The sequence below is a fragment of the Cryptomeria japonica genome, chromosome 8, assembly GCF_030272615.1.
Source record: "Cryptomeria japonica chromosome 8, Sugi_1.0, whole genome shotgun sequence".
Taxonomy (NCBI): domain Eukaryota; kingdom Viridiplantae; phylum Streptophyta; class Pinopsida; order Cupressales; family Cupressaceae; genus Cryptomeria; species Cryptomeria japonica.
The window spans coordinates 486,305,314-486,318,081 of NC_081412.1; the positions used below are offsets into that span (position 1 = coordinate 486,305,314).

A 12,768-nucleotide genomic window follows, 5' to 3' on the forward strand; every position below is an offset into this window, starting at 1 on the left:
TTAATGGGGGGACTTATTCCACCCTTCTTTTCTGATGCGGATGTTATTGCATTAAAATCTCCCCCTGTAACAAAGTTTTGGTCTGCATATTGCTGAATAGCCGAAGTAAGAGTTGTCCATGTTCTTTTTTTATCTTGCGTGGAGGTTGGTCCATATACATTTATCAGGTTAAATGACAAATCAAAATTCTAGACTTTGAGTAATTGCCAAATATTGTCTTTCTTAAGTACCTGAACTTTTGTTGTTTTTGGGTTCCAGAAGGTAATAAGGCCTCCAGATGCTCCTACTGCCTGAACTTGGACTGATTTCCATTTGGTCCATTTATCTATTGTTTTTTGGAAAGTGTCTTGTGATATTTTGGTCTCTTGGATTAAGATGATATCTGCTTGTGAAGAATCAAGTTGTTGCTTGATTCTACTTCTTTTGTCAGAGGCATTTACGCCTCTGACATTCCAAGAGATTATCTTCATTCCTGACGAGGAGAACCATGAGTTCTCCTCGTCTTCCTTGCGGATGAGAATTTCCCATCAAGAGTGGTTTGTGTCCTTGCCTCTATTTCTTCTTTAATCTTACTGATTTTTGGCTTCCTACCCCTTGGTTTTGGTGTTTTTTTCTCTGTTTTGCTTACAACGGGTGATTGTGAAATTGCTAATGTTTGGGAGAAATCAAAACCTTTGCTCCCATGTTCTTTTGATCCCAAATCTTGTTGAGAGCTTAGAAAAGTAGTATTGTTTTGATTTTGCTGCTTTACACCTTCTACTTCCAGATCATTAAGGAGAATTTCTTGATTGTGATGAGGAGGTTCTTCCAACCCCAATACTTGTAAAGCACTGTTATCAAAGAGGCTGTTTTCCTTTATAATCTTAAAATTGCTATGTAAACGACTTTCCGTGGGGTTCTGACTTTGTTGTACTTCATCTTCTATTTCCTGCTCAATGAAATGTGTTTCTTGATGTTGGTGTAATGATTCTTTAAGTCCCAAAGTCTGCATTTCTCTGACAACTAAGAATTTATCCTCTTCCATCTTCTTAATAGTGCTCAGCGAACTAGTCTCTTTCTCCTGTGGAAGGTTCACATTATTTGTGTAATCAAATATTTCTTCTTCTGCTATTTCATCTATCATTTGTGATGCTATTGACAGCTTCAGTTCTTGTGCCAAGTTTTCCAGCGCCTTAGTGGACAAAGGTTTTTTGTATTCTTTAGCTAGACCACGGGAAAGTGAAGGCAGAGTTAAGTAAAGCTGATTGCCCGTAGTATCAATTGGTTGGCTATAAAACATCAGCTTGTGCACTAGAGCACCTCTGCTTATTTCCACCTCTGGACAAGTTGTTATCCTTAGGAGAGTTATTAAATCTTTCTGATACTTATTATGAGATGGTATTCCAGATATTACATTTTGTTTGATCAGATATTCTTTCAGTGATGTGGAAATCTTAAAGGATTTGAGAGGGGGAATATCGAGATTGATATTACTTCCAAGTTGTTTTAAAGTGCATTGCTCTTTACACCAAACTAAATACTGCTCCTTACACCAATCATAAATGATATCTCTGAATTTTGAAGTATCGATATAGTGCCTTGCAAGAGGTTTAACATGGCTTCTTCTACTTGTAAAGAGGCTTCCTCACCTTGTGCACGGGCAGCATTTATTATATTATCATCAGAGAACATACGCAAACTACACTATTGTGGATCAGTCACATGGTCCTTGCAGATTTTGACAACCGATTGTCTAGAACCCTGGCATTGCATATTATAATGACCTAGCGAGTCAGAAAGATCTTCAATGGTTTGAGCATCTTGTACAACTTCTTGATCCCATGTGCCAAATTTTGAGGTGATAGAGAGGGCAGTTGGTAATGCTTTAGAAAGACTAAGCAGCAAACACACCCTGACTGGTAAATGGGTATATTCAAATGGAATGAGATCATGCTTAATAAATATACCCAGTTTATTGGCAAATGTCTCAATAAGATTTGGATCACAGTACTCCAAAGGCAAAGATGGAAATGAGATCCAAAAGGGCATGAAATTGCACAAAATGGGTTCAGCCCTAAAATTTGGGATCCAAGGGGTAGTACAGATTCCTGAGCCCTTACAAAACCGTCCTTTATATTTATGGACCAGATCTCTTTCATGTGTGGATTGAAAAAGCGCAAAAAAGATTTTCGATTTTTCATCTATATAAAAAATGTCCTTAAGATCTACCCATGTTGCTTTAGCCCATTCTTTTAATTCAAAAATGCTAAGAGAAGAGTTCCAAATCTTACCTATTAACATTGTTTCCCGAAGAAAAGGAACTTGTGGCAGGAGGAGATGGTCTGGGAGAGTGATCTTGTAGCCCTATTCTTGTTTCTCCCTCTGGACATTATTCACTCTGTTGTCTCGATGTTTTTCTGCCTCATTGTGATGTTCTTCCGTTGAGGGAGATTTGATCTCTTGAGTCTCTTGGGTTTTCTTTCTCCAAACCTGAACACTCTTATTTGGCTTGGAGGGGGCTCTAATAGAAGTCTGGGGCAAACTAAATACATTTTCCTGAAGAGGAATGCTATTTGGTATACTTAAAAATTTAGGGTTACGAAGGGGGACATTATTTGGCCAAGAGACATATGACAGGTATTTCCAGCCGCTGTCAAAACCCTCACTGCCATATTCTCCTATTTGTGATATGTCTTCTACAATGTCATAGTAGGTTCGAGGGGATTGAGATTCTTCACATATGTCGAATACTAGCTGGGGTCTTTTATCTAGCTTTTTGAATCCTCTATTTCTTTGCCATAGGGAGGCTAAGATAAAGGGTACGTTGGGGTGCATGAATGTTCCTCTACCCTAGGCCCAAGAGCGGATATTCAATCCCTCTTGGCCTCATGGGACCATTCGGTCACCACCATGAGGTGGCATACCTAGTGAGGATTCCCGTAGCCGTTCCCTCACCATCCTTCCTTTATCTTCCCCTATGATCTGAATTCCTTAATCTCATGGCCAATCATGATAGGGAAGTCAGGACAATTACAGTAGGCTGTCCCGAGAATCCCTCCCTCCTAAGCCCAAGGGCAACACTCCTTGTGCATCCTTGGCCTCATGGGACCATTTGGTCACCACCATGAGGTGGTGTACTTAGGAGAGGACCTCATCGCTGTTTCCCCTCTTTTTATCCCCTTATTCCTTAATCCTGATTGATAGCATTAATCATACACATAGAAATCATTATTTCCTTCATCTAATATGTAAGAGAGTATATGAACACATATAGAGATTATGCATTATCAATACCATTTAATATATGTGAGAAAACATATGAACATATGGTGCTAGCTAGCTTATATTAATTCAAGAGACATTATTATATTGTTACCACGGCTCAGATCAGGTCTGAACACTGTATATGAGAGCTTCTTCTGTTCATTGATGCTCTGTCCTGATTGCTGATGTTTATAACTGGTCTGCAGATGTAATTCTTCTTGGTTTATGCAGATTATAAATTTATAAGTACTCGAATTTCTGATCTGTTTCTTTATTCCGTTCTGCCTTTATATCTGCTCTAAACTCAGAGATTTGAATGATGTTCCCTGAATTCGCCTTCTAATGTCCACCAAAGACTTGTTTATATATCCCTCAACATGCCTCTTTCCAACAGTCACCTCCCTTTGATTAGGTCGGCCAGAATTAATATAATAATTATTTATTTTGTTTTATCCTATCTCCAAGGGGAGCACTGCTTGTAATGGCCTAATATCCCTATTGGAGTTGGCCCTAAAGCAAAATAGATTTAATTTCATTTAAACATCAACAGGTCAGTTCATTTCCTTTGCAATTATATTATATTATTTTTATTTTGTTATCCTTTCCCTTTAGACAGGCTATTACATATACTACGCTTATCAATTATTTTTTTGAATATCAACATGATGTGAGGATTTATCACCTATAGAGTGATTTTTTGGCATAATCAAGCAACTGGCAACCCATGGAACTTGAATCCTATGGAAAGTTTCTCTCCATTCTTTTTGTTGTAACAACTTGTGGTGTCCCATTAGAAATTCCCTTAAGTCTTCTTATCTATGATATTTGAGCTTAAGCTCCATGGTTTATTAATTTTGTGAAAATTCCCCCAGGGAGTGCAACTATTGAACACCCAACACCATATTTGTCTCTCCTAAGCCCACAACATAAAACTTTAAAAGCAGTGTTACCCGGGGACGCGTTTCCGGCATAATTTGACCCATCCCGGAAACTCGGAAACTTTCGGAAACCTGTACTCTGGCTGTCCCATAAAATTAATGATTGAATTTTGATTATTTGTTTGACTTTCACTCATGCAAACTCTCAATTTAAATTATTTAACGCAAACGTCATATGTTAAGGTTTTATAGTGTATATAAGCATGCTTTATCCATGATTTTATACGAATATTTCAAATTTCCCTAAATATTTTAAATTTTGCCTATTTTTTATATAGCTGTCCCCATTGCCGTCCCCTACTCTGGGAAAAAAAAATCTGTCCTGGAAACCCGTTTCCCCGTCCCCACGTCCCCCCGTCCCGAAAACTCGGGGTAACATAGTTTAAAAGTCATCAAGTATCTTATGATATCCTAGAGATAAATTGAGTTGCCAAATGATCTTAGTGCAGGGAATGGTAAATCCATCAGCAACAATTACATTTAAACCGTCAAAATCTTCTACCGTCAATCCTAACTTGGCCACCATACCTTCATCAATGAACTTGTCGGTTTGTAATGTCCCCCAATGGGACCCTCTTATATTCTGACCTTGAATCACAATTTTAGTGCATAGTAATTACAATAGAGGGACACTATTGTCAACTGAGCTTGGTCTGGACCCTGCACAACAGATTAGTCAACATTTCCATTATGCCTAGATAGAGTATATATTCAGCATTCTTATATATTGCATAGTTATATGAAGGATTCAACAACCCTTTCTCTCCCTACACTAGTTCCCATTATGGAGCTCAAGGAGAATCACCCAAGGCGCCTCGACCTCATCAACTTGGCCTCTTGGCCCACACTTGGGGTTGGCGTACCTGCTGGAGCCTAGTGCTCTTGCTTCCTTGTATTCTCCCTCCATAATTGGATGGTGAGATTGAAAGTTATTACAGACTCCATCATATAATTTACTTAATCGTCATATGAACAGTTAGTGATAGAAAGGCATTATTAAAATGTCATACATATTGCAGTCTATATTAATAGTGATAGAAAGGCATTATTAAAATGTCATACATATTGCAGTCTATATTAATATTACTATTAAACTCTGCATAAGAACATTATCAGGCTTCATATATTAAGCACATCCCCATGCATGCCACCAAGAACAAGGATGTTACTGCCTGTAACTTAATAACAGTTCTGATCCAATCTGATCGATGGTGATGTCACTGGATGCTTTTGATTCCTTTCCTTTATATCTCTCAATGTGAGGGAGAAGCCACACCTCTTCATCATGTATGCCCTTTGGTAATAAACATACCCTTTCACCATTAGCACCCTTTGAAAAAGTGCAACTCTTCATTATTTCTGCCCTTTGAGAGGGACACAACCTTTCACAATCAGATCTGTACTTCTGATTCCCAAATTATCCCCTTCTCAAATGAGGTTCTCTTCTCCCTTTTATATCCCATGTTTGAGGGAGTCGCAACTTTTTCTTCCATGTCTTTTGACTATTCATTAACTTAATTAAATTTTAATTATATTATTTTTATATTTTAATTTAATTTTTATTTTTATTCTAATGTATTTTAATAATAATATTATTATTTTATTATTAAATTCTATTTCAAAGTGAGGACATTACACGGTTGCTTCATTGTCAATAAGCACTGAAATTCATTGTCTGAATAAACACTCCACAAACTATGAATGGGTGATATTTGGGTTCTCTTGAGTCTTGACAAAGCTAAAAGAGTGCCGTCACTTGTGACCTCACTTTCCACTCATTTGGTTTTGAAATCTTATGAAACTATTTGTGATTCATGTTCTTCTAATTCTAATTCTTCCTTAGAAACCACCTCAATGTAATGAACTTGTCCTTTACCCAAGCATCTATGGCCTGATTCTCATGGCTCTCTGGAAGAGAAGCAAAGTTTCTTTCTCCTAAGTTCATTCTTCGAATCTTAATCCAACTTCTTTGATTTAGTTGGAGGTATGGCCTTTTGGATTAGTGCACGATATCCCTCCTGGAAATTTTCCTTATGCAGCAAACATGGGCATCTTAGATGGAGAAGAAAACTTATTCCTCAAAACAGATTGCTCTAGAATTAAAGTTCTTTGGATAGCCTGCTGTAAAGTGGATGGAGCAAAAGCCTTGACCAGGCATTTAAGTGGTTCAAAGAGTCCTTCAATGTAAGATATGCAACCCTTTTCTCTGATATTGTATGCACCATCACTACAACCCTTTGAAAGTCTGCTATATAGGCACTTAATGAGGTTTATGGCTTGGGTATCCGCTTCTACTTCTTGATGCCATTGACTACAACATGGCCATTTAAAAATAAAAAACAAAAACAAATTTATTTGCTGCAAATCCTAGCATTGAAAAAGAACCCTAGCTTTGAGATTTTTTTTTTCAAAATTCTAGAACCCTACCTAATGTAGAGTATTTCAAATACATGTAAAGTAAAAATGTACATATAAAAGACAACTGAATTTAGAAATATAAAACAAATTTTAAATAAACTTGGAAAAGAAAGTGGAAAAAAAACTTGAAAGATCTTAAAAAATCTCCCTTCCACAATTGCCTAAAACTGCCACAAGTTGATTTCAAAGGCAATGTGTGAGTGAGAAGGCTTAAGGAAAAATGAACCCAAATTTTTTGTACGCCTTCACATGTTGACCGCATTGGGTGAGTTATCAGCAAAACGTGCCAAATACTTGAAGCAAGCTCCGGCCTACAATTCACCTGCAAGTTACTCAACTCCCTCTGTAACTTTCGAGTACTCACAATTTTTGCCAGTAATAAAACACTGCTCTTAATGAATAGTTTAAAGGCAATCGTCCCTTATTTTCAGCATGGTAAAATTTTCTTAAGAGAATTACCCATTGCTTTTTCCTCCACAATACTTTAGGTTACACATTTAATTGTGTGTCAAGATTTGTTCTTCGATGTATTGCAACAATATTTGAAGTTGTGACTTTTGATCCTTAATTTAAGTTTTTTATTTCTGTGGGTGAGATTTTTTTATTTTTCTTCAAAAAAGTTTCTAGAGTAGTAAAGGTGCACCTCTTAAAAAAATTGGTCTACATCATGCAACAAAAGTTTCTTGAATTTCGACACTTCTGTCTCAAGATCTCGTTATCTTGATTCTTGATTAACCAATTTTACCGCTAACAAAATTTCTAAGAAAATCCCATATATGCTTAAGAAAATCCTTGCAGTTCTTCAGCTAAATTTTGTTTAAAGCTTAATATCAAGGCTATTCCACAAATACTTTACTTCATTAGTAAGACATGAATATATGGAACTTAAGAAACTGACATTGTTTTGTTCTAGAAAATGACTTCTTGGTCATTGAGCTTAATATAGGTTAAGTGCCATCAAGGACTTCCCTTGATTAATAGGGAAAGGAAGTCAAGGAGGACATGTAGAAATCGCTAGTCCATATTGAATGTTCACCTGATAGGTGCTCTTATGTGCGTTGCGTGTCTAGATGACTCAGATCTCTACTTGTAAGGGGTTCAAACTCTCTAAGCTCTATACTGGTTGGGAACTAGACAACTGTCTTAGCTGAATTGGCTATGTATTAGTCTCTTGAATACTTGAGAATGATTTGACATGCTAAGGACTTCTGTTTGCAGGCAAGGGTGAATATAGTAGACAAGCAGATTAGGAAGCTGACAATCACTTATACTTTATTTATGATGTCATGAGAATGACATTTATGTTGGGACATAGACTTATGACAATGCTCACAAACTAATTGACGATGTATTCCTTTTTGACATTTGTTTTGACTAGGGTCTTCTCTAGCTAATATTAACTTCATCTTGAAGCCGTTGAGTACCTTTTTCACTATACATGAATATGTGTTTTATCGGATTATTGTTTGTCTCGTCAAGGTGAAAATTCCACATTTTATGATTTTTTACTGGTAGTTCATAGGTGCTCACTGCATTTTGTGAATTAGATCGACCTGAAAAAGTCAATTGATAGGACATAGCATTGATGCACTCTACTGTCAACCAATTCATAGTGTTGACTTTTATGTTGAGGTTCTATAGGGAATTTGTGCACTTAACTTTCTTCAAGGCTTGACCAATGAGTTGATCCACTTTCCTGAAATAGTAGGTATAAAATTGCTAATTCGTGACTCATAATTTTCCCCAATGCTTTGGAAAAGCTTAAAAAAATGCTGTGTCTAGTGACTTTCTTACATCAAGACTTCTGTATCTTGGAATTTTCACCTCTCACAACTTTTTGTTGCGACTCTCTTGTGCCTTTACATATAATGTACCTTTTTCTCTCTCCCAACACTCCTATCAGCTTTTGCCTTATGTTTTTTGCAGTTCTTTTGCATCTCATACTTATTCATATCTTTTGTTTGGCAAATGCAAATCGGATACCAATCAACACAAGGAAATTACCAATCAAGCTCCAGACAAGCTAGTCAAGTGTCAATTGTGAACTAGGCGAGTGTCATGTGGGGAATGCAAGCAGATGTGGGCCAATAGAAGAGAAATATGACTAAAAATGTATCTGGAGGACAAAGACATATACTTCAACATGCCAGGAAACAAATGAGCTATGACCTTTGACTAATTTCTCCATTGGTGATCACAAGTAAGAGAGCAAACAAATCCATAGAGGGAACTCTATATAGAAAATATTATAGAAAGAATGAAATAAGTTATAATAATGCATAAAGATGACTAAAGTAGGTCAATAGACCTGAAAGTACATTCTTTACATTAGAAACCGGCTAAGTAGAAAACGACCTAGGTTTTGAAAATTAACTAAACACTAAAACAATGCACATAAAATGAGGGGGTTAAATCCTCAAACCATAGTGTAAGTAGAGTTATAAGTACCGAGTGAGAGAAGGATCCCTCAATGAAGCAAGTGGCTAACAAAGATAAAAGTTGGAGAACAAGACTAGAAGTTTATAGTATCACACTTTTGCAGTAAGGCTAGATAACCAAAAGAACCAGCAAATTGGTCATCCATCACCATGAGGCTGCTAATACAGGATCTTCCAATGTCCATAGAGAAATGTTGAGTCACAAGGGGGAGATGTTGGACAATCCTAGGAAGAAGCAACCTAGCTTTTAATGTATAAATTGATGACAAATGAATATTTACACTATCCAAGGAGTGTAACCTGAATAATTATAATCTATCCACTCTACCTTTTAATAAATAATATTATAAAAGGTGATAAGGTAGGTTATACATATTCTACTGTTGTAATATAATATAGGAATTATATTCACTACATTAGGTTTCATAGTTAGGACTTGAAGTACACCCTTCTATTTCACTGTCAGAGATTGCTCTGAACAAAAAATTAACGCTACTCCAATATGCTACTTAAAAATGAGAATGGTTGTCAATAGAATGGATTGGTGCTTGAAATAGTTTTTGGTAGTGGAGATGAGGAAGATAGGCGGATTAATGATTTGAGAGAGAATCTCTTTTATTTTAAGCAATTTACTTCGTGTAGTTCCTTTTCAAGTTATAGACATGGGTTTCTAACTGGGGGTTATAATAGAAATTCTCTAGTATATTAAATTAGTTGTCAAGCTGAATCTTCTACAATATCTCATCTAATTTTCGGTCTCACATTATAATCACCCATCCTCTATTTACTGAAAATGGATTGCATAAGACTCCACTAGTTTACCATTTACTATGAACACAAGGTGGCCACTCCAAGCACTTAAAGGTCATTGCCACGTGTCAAGAAATGTAGATTCGTGCTCATGAGCACAACACCTTCCATATCCTATTGAATCTATCACTATCCCAACATAAGATAAAATGGATATACAACTTCAATCTAAATATCTAAGAATAAAACCCATGCATAGACTTAGTGGATCATACAAGAATAAATAATCATACATATAACTGAGTATGTACTTTCTTCTCTGGCTAGGTGATCAAGTGACTGGTGTGGCCCCTCAAATATTGATGCTATGCTCAAAATGTTTGTCCAACTCAATACAATCCTAGGGCAAAAATTCTAGTTGCTTGTGATTATGAAAATATGCATGAAACAATTAGCAGTTGATGGATCACAAAACCGGCTCATAATTGGCTGTAAACCATTGACACTTTGATCGGTTAACTAATGCCTCTAAGAAAAAGTCTCGCAACCCAGATTTAATTTTGCTTCATAGCTTGTCAATATCTGTCATCTAATCAAGATGTTTGCAAAGAGTATATTCATAATGCCTTTATAATATAGTTTTTGCAATTATATTCATTTGTTTTGAGTCCTGTTGCTTAGAAAAGTAATTCCTTGCTATAATTTGCATCATTTTGGTGAAAGTGATGGACCATGGTACTTATTAGTTTTGAATGATATTACTGCAGACATGGCATCGGAGGGAGGAGAACAAACTTTTAGATGTTGTCGATCCAAAGTTAAAGGAGTGTCCCACAGAAGAAGTATTGCGTTTCATCAAGGTTGCACTTTTATGCACACAAGCTGCAGCGAACTTCAGGCCTTCTATGTCTCAAGTAGTGGCAATGCTTTCAAAAGACATAAATATAAATGAGAACCTTTTGACAAAACCTGGATTGATCTCTGACTTCAGAAACTTCAAAGGAGGAGTTGGAACACATGGTTCTGCAAGCAGAACAAAGGTATTAGATACATTTTCTAATTGCTCGAGTCAGACAGGAAGTGATTACAGTGAGTCTCAGCAAACTAACGGTCAGAGGATTAATATAATCTGCTGAGATTGGTCCTTGCTCTTCTTATTAGTTATCTTTTCTTCTTTGTGAACCTTAGTCGTATTCTTATGCTTTTCACACTCCTCAGGCACAATCAACGCACAAAGGAGCGTCATCTTCATCATCAACGTCTCTAATGACCACTATAGTTAGCAGCTCACCAGCCAGCTTCACTCAAATGGAACCTAGGTGAATGCAAATAATATGAATTCTGGCACCAGCTTTTTCAGGATGGTGGGAATACCCTCCCCAACAATTTTTGCAGTGTTTTTACCTGATGGAAGGATCAAAGATCCCAATATTATCTTTTAATCAGCTATTTTACTCCTTGCCATGCAAGGATAGGTCAATTATCAAATTGTATTTGTATGAGAGGATAGTTTAAAGATCAAACATGCAAAAACTTTTTGAATCTATCTGTAGGAGTCGGGTCATAAGCTATAATTTTTCCTACGAGCTTCATGCAAAACCGGCATAGCTTGCACACTAATCTACAGTGCCAAATTCAGCACTAGAGCTTTGACAGTCTAAAGAATGGAACTTGGACGTTCCCATTGATTTGAAGAAGTGTCTTGATGGCCGTGAAAATTGCATGGGATTCAAAATTGATGGCCGTGAAAATTGCACGGGATTCAAAATTTGTATTATGGGCAGGGTATATTTGCTGTAATCTGGGTGGAAGAAATCCACTTATGCTTGATCAAATTGAATTCAATTTTTTATTTATAGTTCCAAAACATATACATTCTGAGGAGGCTAATGATTTGGACATGCCAGCGTGTACAATTGTTTATGACTAGCTTTCATTTACATGTAATATTCATATCTTGTGGAATGCTACCATGTACTTGACAAAGGGCAGAAGGGTCCAAAATTTCTTTCAGAAGATTGATAAAGATTGTGATTATATTCTATGACATTTGGTTCTTGAAGGCATGCATGTTTATGAGCTTAACTGCATTGCTCATGTAACACCAAATTTTGCATGAAGTATGTTTTTTATTTATAGTTCCAAAACATATACATTCTGAGGAGGCTAATGATTTGGACATGCCAGCGTGTACAATTGTTTATGACTAGCTTTCATTTACATGTAATATTCATATCTTGTGGAATGCTACCATGTACTTGACAAAGGGCAGAAGGGTCCAAAATTTCTTTCAGAAGATTGATAAAGATTGTGATTATATTCTATGACATTTGGTTCTTGAAGGCATGCATGTTTATGAGCTTAACTGCATTGCTCATGTAACACCAAATTTTGCATGAAGTATGTTCTATAGCAAAGCACTGTCAGCACTCAGCAGTGGTTGCCAGTTTTCCCAGCGGAATATTATTTGAGAGGAATCACAAATGCACCATATTGTTGTGACAGTATGTCATTGAAATAAAATCTGCGTCTTAACCTCAATATAATTTGTTTAGATGAAGACCTATAGTTTACGTTAATTCAAATCCAAAATGTTTCTGCAAATTAGAATGGGATTTTTTTCAACTGGTAATATCGTGACTTGAAAACACGTTCAAAATTATCAAGAGCATCGGACAATTTAGGCTTCACTTAATTCTTGTCTGGGTTATTATTTGATAGGGAGAATGACATCCCTTCTACATAGATTAGTGTAAATAAATAAATACATAAGCAGTCAGAATCTAGCTTAGATACAGTTGGGAATGATACACGTGCTAAATTAAATATTTTGAAAAATAAAATAATGATATTTAGTCAGGAATCTATTTTATTATGTTGTGATAGATGTCTGAAAATGATTTGCGAGTGTGCAAGAAATTCAATGATGCTTGGATGAATATTTTGGAATTTGTAAATGTATTGTGTTTCACAGAAGGTTA

General features: G+C 36.3%; 1 protein-coding gene across 3 annotated transcripts in view; it reads left to right on the top strand.

The window, feature by feature from the left end:
* Window positions 1–12,032, top strand: part of LOC131077277 (cold-responsive protein kinase 1) — a 136,539-nt gene extending 124,507 nt beyond the window's left edge. For 2 of the 3 annotated variants that reach the window (XM_058014730.2, XM_058014731.2), the window contains exons 7-8: window positions 10,555–10,827; window positions 11,006–12,032. In XM_058014730.2, coding sequence (XP_057870713.2) covers window positions 10,555–10,827; window positions 11,006–11,110 — 378 coding nt within the window. In that variant the 3' untranslated portion in view covers window positions 11,111–12,032. Of the gene's footprint in view, window positions 1–10,554; window positions 10,828–11,005 lie in introns of those variants that run through there. The other variant, XM_058014732.2, reaches the window with a different exon arrangement.
* The last annotated feature ends 736 nt before the right edge of the window (window positions 12,033–12,768 follow it).